General features: G+C 47.8%; 1 protein-coding gene across 1 annotated transcript; it reads left to right on the top strand.

The window, feature by feature from the left end:
- The first annotated feature begins 4552 nt into the window (after positions 1-4552).
- On the top strand, positions 4553-7520 carry LOC146763616 (uncharacterized). Its single transcript, XM_085566960.1, has one exon. The coding sequence runs from the start codon at positions 5526-5528 to the stop codon at positions 7518-7520; it is 1995 nt and encodes a 664-aa protein (XP_085423086.1). The 5' UTR covers positions 4553-5525.
- The last annotated feature ends 1329 nt before the right edge of the window (positions 7521-8849 follow it).

The raw sequence follows: 8849 nt of genomic DNA, 5'->3' as shown, positions 1-8849 counted from the left end.
AGAGGCAGGACCAGCAAGGAAGGGCAGAGGGATCAACAGCAGCGGAAAAACCTGCAGGATGTGCCAAAAGCCAAATGGAAGATGAAGCGATCAGAACAAAAATCACAGCAGTAGAGTCAGGGAGGCAGACACATGTCCCAAAGAGCCCCAGAGCCTATGGCCAGGTTCTTGTGGACACAGCCCAGTGTGCCCCAGCCCCAGTAGAAATGACAAAGAGACCAGGACATAGTGTGCACCGTCAAACAGACGGTGGTCTGGTGTTCCTGGACTACCACGACTATGTCCTGACAGAAGTGGTTAAGAAGGCTGTGCTTATGGTCCAGAAACCATTTGAATACTCAGAGGAGATGCAGGACCAGCAAGGAAAGGCAGAGGGATCAACAACAGCAGAAAAACCTGCAGGACGTGCCAAAAGCCTTCCTGCATCTACACTCATCAAAACCCCGGCTCGACAGAGTTGGTTGAGGCCAGTCCGGAAAGGATCGAAGGCTCTTCCCTTAATATCCACAGCCTCTTCCAGCCCAGGAAAGAAGGAGAAGAAGCACCCAACAGCTGATGGCAAGGCTCTTCTGGACACAGCAGAGTGTATCAGGAGCCATGTCCCATACAAAGCTACACCTGAGATCCAGGGATCCAGCCAGAAATCTATGGATCAGCAGACTGTGGAACCCAGTAGGGATGTGTCACCCACCACAGAAGGGACTAAGAGGCATGGACATGAGACACACAGTCCCACAGCTGATGTGCCAGTCTTCTCGAATGCAGCTGACTGCATACGTACTGAAGTCCTTAAGAAGGCCATGCCTGTAGTCCAGAGATCCTTGGAAGAACCACAGCAATGGGAGGAGGAGGAAATGAGAGACAAAGAGATCAGAGCAAAAGCCAAAGCAGCAGAGGCAGGGAGGCAGACACATGTCCCAAAGAGCCCCAGAGCCTATGGCCAGGTTCTTGTGGACACAGCCCAGTATGCCCCAGCCCCAGTAGAAATGACAAAGAGACCAGGACATAGTGTGCACCGTCAAACAGACGGTGGTCTGGTGTTCCTGGACTACCACGACTATGTCCTGACGGAAGTGGTTAAGAAGGCTGTGCTTATGGTCCAGAAACCATTTGAATACTCAGAGGAGAAGCGGGACCAGCAAGGAAGGGCAGAGGGATCAACAACAGCAGAAAAACCTGCAGGACGTGCCAAAAGCCTTCCTGCATCTACACGCATCAAAACCCCAGCTCGACAGAGCTGGCTGAGGCCGGTCCGGAAAGGATCGAAGGCTCTTCCCTTAATATCCACAGCCACTTCCAGCTCAGGAAAGAAGGAGAATAAGCACCCAACAGCTGATGGCAAGGCTCTTCTGGACACAGCAGAGTGTACCAGGAGAGATGTCCTAGACAAGGCTACACCTGAGATCCAGGGATCCAGCCAGCAGCCTATGGATCAGCAGAATGTGGAACCCACTAGGGATGTGTCACCCACCACAGCAGGGACTAAGAGCCGTGGACATGAGACACATGGTCCCACAGCTGATGCTGTGGCATTCCTCAGATACAATGACTGCCTCCAGACTGAGGTGGTGAAGAGGGCTGTGATTATGGTCCAGGTGCCATTTGAATAGTCAGAAGGATCACTGGAGCAGGAAGGAAGCATAGACTAGGCAAGGGCAGCAGCGACAGATAGCCCGGCTCACACCGAGCACAGCCCTATAGTGCATGGCTCACCTTTGCTGGACATAGAAGAGTATTGCATGAGTGGGTTTCCTCTTTTTCTATATTTTCTTCTTTTGCTGGGTTTTAATGGAAAAACGGTACATATATATCTATATATGTCTATATAATTATATATATATATTTAATATCTATATATATCTATAGATACATACCTCTCTCCATATATATGCACACCTATATATATATACTGTCATGGTTTGATGCTGGTGCAATGCCAGTGCACCCATGAAAATATATTTTTTTAAAATATATTTTTATATTTTGAATATATTCAAAAATATATTTTTCTCTGTTTCTGGTCATACTGTGAGATGTGACCAGAAATAGATCAGAGCAGGCTCAATGTTTAAGAATTTGATTTACAAAATCTTGGGACCATAAGGTCTTGTCACTTTAGAAAATTAAGAAAATAACTTTTTTAACCTAGAGCTGTAATAAAATGAATGATAATAAAATTAAAAGCTTCCAGAACATTCCTTCTCCCCCCACCCAATTTCCAACAAAACACAGTGAGATAAACCCTGAATTCCTGACAAAGTCCCCACCCCTCAGATAATCAATTCTCAGTTCATCCAGGGAGGGAGGTGTCTCTCTTCTACCAGAGTCTTCCACAGGAAACCCAGTTGAAACCTCCCATGTTTCCATGTCACACATGGCACTGCCTGGAGAAAATCTGCCACTGTCACATCCTCCTTCCACGCACACTGCTCTCAGCACCCTCCATGGACCTAAAGTGCTCATAGGGCTCCTTTATGGATTCTTCACCGAGTACCAAAGAACAACAGTTTCTCAGTTTGGGACAACAGTCTCCCCCATTTTCTCCTCCCCTGGTGCCGGGGGTCTAGAGAACAGAGATCTTCTTCTTCCCTGAAGACAGAGGCACCACCACACCCTCCTCATCTTCCTCTGTTCACTCTACTCCTGCACATGGCGTCACTCACTAAAGCAGGCCATTCTCACTCCTGCACTCTCTTGGCTCATTTTACTGGAAAAATGCTGACAAACTACCACTTCTGATAAGCTACCAGAATAGCTTCATGGAGCTATACTCTTTCCACACATTTTTTTGAGAAATTCAAGCCCATTTTACATCTGAACCATGCTTGCTATTAGCAGCCTAAGTACGGCAAACAGCCTATCAAAGAAGGGTGGACCCACTGGATGCACCAAGGTAGCCCTAAACTCTCTACTTCCCTGTCATGGTTTGAGGCTGCCATAATGCCAGTGCAGCCAAGAAAATATATTTTTCTTAAATGAGTACTGTGAGATGTGACCAGAAACAGAGTAGAGTAGGGTTGAGCTTAGAAATAGAGGAAAAAGAACTTTATTAACTTACAACTGTAGTAGAAGACACAGACAGAATTCAAAATGAAAACTTTCTAAAACACTCTTCTTTCCTTTACCTAATTTTTAACAAAACACAGTGAGACAAAACTTGGACTCTTAATTGTTGCCTTCATGGAAGACAACGGCGACCTGGTCGCAAGGAACAGCACGGCAGCCCAGTCTCCCCTGGGCCACTCGGGCTAACGACACACGCAGGACACCAATGTGGTGGACGGTCGAAAGCCTTTATGATCTTATCTTATGGGTTTAAATAGTCTTGGGGGACTCTGCTACGTCAGGAAGGGTTGGTAGGTTCTCCAGGGTTAGTCAGGAGTGGAAAACTACTGGGTTAGGTGTGGTTACATTCTTTGGGGTAATGGATAACATGTTGCAGGGTGAGAGGGGGATGGGTGTCTTTCTTTCCGTCACATCCCGAAATCTTCCGTTCGCCTGTCCCTATCTACTACACTTAATTAAGTTACTACCTTTCAAATAATTAATTTTCATTTTAGCAGGGGAGAGAGGAGTCACTCTTGTAATACAGATCCCGTAGGAAACATAGTTGTGACTTCTTGTGTTTTATGTTACAACTGGCACTGCTCAGAGAAAATCTGCTATCGTGACCTCTTCTTCCTGTCTACAGCATCCTCACTACTGTGTATGGACTAAGTCTGTTCTAAGGATGCTCTGCCAAGGACTAAAGAGTAACAGTTTTTCATTTTGGGACAACAGTCTTCCCCATGTTCTCCTCCCCTGGGGCTGAAGGTCTTGAGAACAGGGATTTTCTTTTCCCTGAGGACAAAGGGCTCTCCAAACCAACCATCGAGCAGCTAGCTGAAGCATGCACCAAACACACTTCCAACGGAGATACTGTTGCTTTAGCTGTTGCCAAGGGGGTGGCTGAAGGGATGTCCAGCATCTATGCTGTTGCAGCAAACCAGGACTCTAGCCAGAGTTTCAACTGTGGTGAACCTGGACATTTTTTCAAGGACGGTCCCAAAAGACATTTCTTTCAGAATCAGCAGAACCATCCAACCAACCAGCAATGGCCTGCAAGACAGAAGTGGCACCAGCAGCAGTTGGGAAACTTCAAGCAGATTGCAGGACGGCCCCATGCTCTGATATCAAATCTAATGCTGCACCACTCCATCCCACCAATGAGATCCATTGTCCCGCCTGCAAGACCCGGCAGTCGGCAGAAGCAGAAGGGCAGACCACAAGGACCTCCGGCAGACGTTGCCAAGTGCCTTCCAGAGAAGAGGAGGGCCAGCCATGTCCCGGGAAGCACCAGGACAGCATTGTCAGCAAGGCAGTGGAAGGGTTTATCCCACTCTGCCCTGTAATGGGCCAACCTCACCTTGAGTCCTGGGGATAGTTTTGGGCACCATAAGATAGGAAGGACATTAGCTATCAAAGACTGTCCATGAAGATGGTGAAAAGCCTTAAGAGGAAGCATTATGAGGAGAGACTAAGGTCACTTGATCTCTTCATCCTAGAGAGGAGGAGAGTGAGGGGATACCTCATTGCAGTCTACAACTTCCTCATGAGGAAAAGCAGAGTTGCAAGCACGGATCTTTTCTCTCTGAGTTGACCAGTGACAATGGCCTGACGCTGTGTCAGGGGAGGTTTTGGCTAGATATCGGGAAAAATGTCCTTCCATCAGAGAGTGGCTGGGCACTGGAACAGGCTCCCCAGGTTCATGGTTACAACACTGTCCTGGGTTGACTGTATGATGCCTTTATCCCCAATCGTCTGCCCTGTTCATGTTGAATAATAAGTTCTACACCTTTAAGACTTGTTCCAGGAGGGAAGGAGCGGGGGGAAGAAGCGCGGAGTTTGTTTTCAAGAACTGCACTCACTCCTCCACATTCCTGCTCCTGGACTGAGTTGTCTGCGTCCAGACGGACAACGAGACGGAGCTCTCCATTGGTTTTTTTTTCCTTAGTTTAGTTAGTTTTAGCTAGCTGAGGCAAAGTTCCCTGGACTGTGGTTTTTTTCCCTTTCTCTGGACCCGCTCTGGACTGAACACCAGGAGAACAGCAGCAGCAGCACCGGTGGCCCAGCGGGCCGGGCCTGGGCCGCGGCATTTCCAGCACCGGAGGGACTGATCAGAGACTGAGTGAGCCCAGCTGCAACCTGAGGGATCTTTCTGAGATTGTCTCTCTTGGAGTGGCAAGAAGTTTTGTTGCTTAATATTGTCTAAGTTTGCTAGTTTAATAAACAGGTTTTTTCCACTTTTTCTCCAAAGAGGTATCTTTCCCGAACTGGTTGGGGGGAGGGGCCAATTGAATCTGCTTTCCTGAAAGAACCCTTTTGGGGGGTCTTTCCCCAAATCTGCCCTGAACCAGGACAGATACATTTATTGGCACCCAAGTGGGGCTCAGGAAAAAAAAAACACAGTGGAAAAAACCTTTTTTCCTTGATTGATTGGATGTTGGTGGTGCTTATTTTGTAGTGGGTTAAAGCAGACAGTAGCCATGTTGCTTAAATTTATGTCTCTTGGGGTGGAGGCCTTCATGTGGTTCTGGTCTCTAGGCTTTTTTGGGGTTTTAGTACTTTTCTGGTCACTAGGATTCTTGTCCCTTACATGTAGTTTTTGCAGTAGAAAAACACAGATTAAAATAGCTATTGGACTGGGCTTGGTGATAGTGATTTATAAGGCGCTTGTAAAGATACTGGAGTCTGTTCAAGACATGTATAGTTTATGGTTTTTTCATCCTACCCTGCATCCTAGTTCCAGTAGTATGTTCTGGGGGTTTATTAGTAATTGCACCTGGTTTGTTAGAGGAGGAGCAGGGCATGAGGTTTTCCAGCCTCTCCTTTCCTTCTTCTTTTTTGAATCTGTTATGTCACTTTTTGAGAATGTTCAGTTTCCCCTGAATGTTAAAGAGACCATCTTTCTAGTATTTATTCTTGTAAACTTCCTTTATACAGCCTGCAGTTTCTCTAGAGTGAAGGCTGAGATGTCCCGAGGACCTGATGAAACCCCTCACCCAGGTGTGGAAAATTCTGAGTGGTCTGGAGAATGTGAAAATATGGGCCAGACCCTAAAGGAATTTTCTGACCCTGTAGAGTGGGATTTTCCACGTGAACAAATTCAGAACCCAGCTGAGGTGGGGAAATACCTGAAAGAGAAGTGCCACAATGACTCTAAGGAGGAAAAGCTCATTGCAATAAGCTGGGCCCTGGCCTATGCTTATCGCACACTGCTAGATACTGTAGGCCAGCAGACAGAGGCAGGGGGGCAGGGAGATAAACCAGCAGCTATCCCAGTCACTCAGGCTGCAGACAACACCCCAGTTACCCAGGCTGTAGCTAAAACAGACAGTGAACCTAAACCACTGGCAGTCGCTGCAGGAAAGAAGAAAAGCAAAACTGACCGGCCAGGGACTGATGATGATGATCCAGGAGAAGGACCCTCAAAGCTAATTACTGACACAAAAGCCGGAGTTAGGGCAACTGAGGCAGGATCAGAAGCCACTACTGAGTCCTATTCCCTGAAGGACCTTCGTGGCCTAAGAAAGGATTACACTCGACGACCTGATGAGTCTATAATTAGTTGGTTGGTCCGTCTTTGGGATGCTGCAGGGGAGGCTACAATTCTGGATGGTAGTGAAGCGAGACATTTGGGATCCCTGTCACATGATCCTGTCATTGATCAAGGAATGATGAGGGGGGCTAACCCTCGCAGCCTCTGGGCACGGGTTTTGGAAAGTGTAGCACAAAGATACCTGTGTGCAGATGATCTTTATATGCAGCAAACCCAGTGGAAGACTATAGAACAAGGAATTCAACGCTTGAGGGAAATGGCAGTGGCAGAGATTGTCTTCTCGGATGATGTAGATACTGTAAATCCAGACTTGGTACTGTGTACATCTGTGATGTGGCGAAAACTTGTAAGACTTGGGCCACATGAATACGCTTCTGCTGTAGCAATAATGAAGCGAGATGATGGTGAGGAGACTGTGCTCGATATGGCAAAGAAGCTCCGAGCATATGCAGATGCTGTACATGGCCCAACCCATGCCAGAATTGCAGCAGTGGAAACACGTCTGCAGAAACTAGGAGAGAAACTAGAAAACAAGATAGAGGAGAGTCATAAGAAACTCAGGGAGGAGATGAAAGAGGGTTTTCTCCAAGTCTCAGCAATACAGATCAGAGGTCCTGGTACCCAACACAGACGTTCCCCAGACGGGGAAAGAAGATACATCTCACGAGCTGAGCTGTGGTTCTTCCTGCGTGATTGTGGAGAAAATATGAGGAAATGGGATGGGAAACCTACTGGTGCTCTGGCACAACGGGTGCGTGAATTGAAGGGAGGCAAGACTCCGAAAGGAAGTTTCACCAAAAGGGAAGCAGCTCCAGTAGCCCATAATCAAACTGCCGTATATGATGATGATGACGATATTTTCGATCCCCTTGAAGGAACCTCCAAGGCATATGCCCCAGGAAAGAAGGATAACCATGCTTAGAGGGGCCCTGCCTCTAGCCAGGTAGAGGCAAGGGAAAACCGTATTTTTTGGACTGTGTGGATTCGTTGGCCTGGCACATCAGAACCACAAGTATATAAAGCTTTGGTCGACACTGGTGCACAGTGCACATTAATCCCATCAAAATATGTGGGGGCAGAACATGTTTCTATTGCTGGTGTGACAGGGGGATCACAGGACTTTACTTCAGTGGAAGCTGAGATCAGCCTGACTGGAAATGAGTGGAAGAAACAGTCCATTGTGACTGGCCCAGACGCCCCATGTATTTTAGGCATAGACTTCCTCCGAAGTGGGTATTTCAAAGATCCAAAGGGACTCAGGTGGGCATTTGGGATAGCAGCTGTAGAGACAGAGGGCATCAAGCAATTGAACACCTTGCCTGGACTATCAGAAAACCCATCTGCAGTAGGACTCCTGAAGGTAGAAGAGCAACGAGTACCAATTGCCACCTCAACAGTGCACCGCCGGCAGTACCGAACGAATCGAGATGCCGTGATCCCCATCCACAAAATGATTCGGGAGTTGGAGAGCCAAGGGGTGGTCAGCAAAACCCACTCACCCTTCAACAGCCCCATCTGGCCTGTGCGCAAATCTGAAGGAGAATGGAGATTGACTGTGGACTATCGTGGCTTAAATGAAGTGACTCCACCGCTGAGCGCTGCTGTGCCGGACATGCTGGAACTCCAGTACGAGCTGGAGTCCAAGGCAGCAAAGTGGTATGCCACCATTGATATTGCCAATGCGTTTTTCTCCATTCCTCTGGCAGCAGAATGCAGGCCTCAGTTTGCTTTCACCTGGAGGGGATTGCAGTACACATGGAACCGACTGCCCCAGGGGTGGAAACACAGCCCCACCATCTGCCATGGACTGATCCAGGCTGCACTAGAAAAGGGTGAGGCTCCAGAACATCTACAGTATATTGATGATATCATTGTGTGGGGGAACACAGCAGCAGAGGTGTTTGAGAAAGGAAAGAAAATCATCCAGATTCTCCTGGAAGCTGGTTTTGCCATCAAGAAGACCAAAGTCAAGGGACCTGCTCGAGAGATCCAGTTCCTGGGAGTGAAGTGGCAAGATGGACGGCGTCAGATTCCTACAGATATCATCAACAAGATCACAGCGATGTCTCCACCAACCAACAAGAAGGAAACACAAGCTTTTCTAGGTGCCATAGGTTTTTGGAGACTGCACATTCCCGAGTATAGCCAGATAGTGAGCCCTCTCTACCTGGTCACCCGCAAGAAGAATACTTTCCACTGGGGCCCTGAACAGCAGCAAGCCTTCACCCAGATCAAGCAGGAGATCGCCCAT

Source organism: Lonchura striata, chromosome Z (genome assembly GCF_050655825.1).
Source record: "Lonchura striata isolate lonStrDom1 chromosome Z, ASM5065582v1, whole genome shotgun sequence".
NCBI classification, from domain to species: Eukaryota; Metazoa; Chordata; class Aves; order Passeriformes; family Estrildidae; genus Lonchura; species Lonchura striata.
Note: the sequence above shows the minus strand (reverse complement) of the source record. Positions and strands in the feature narration are given on the sequence as shown.

Bases quoted from the DNA above. Each gene is read 5' to 3' on its own strand.
- LOC146763616 (XM_085566960.1), top strand. From the start codon at position 5,526: ATGTTGCTTAAATTTATGTCTCTTGGGGTGGAGGCCTTCATGTGGTTC.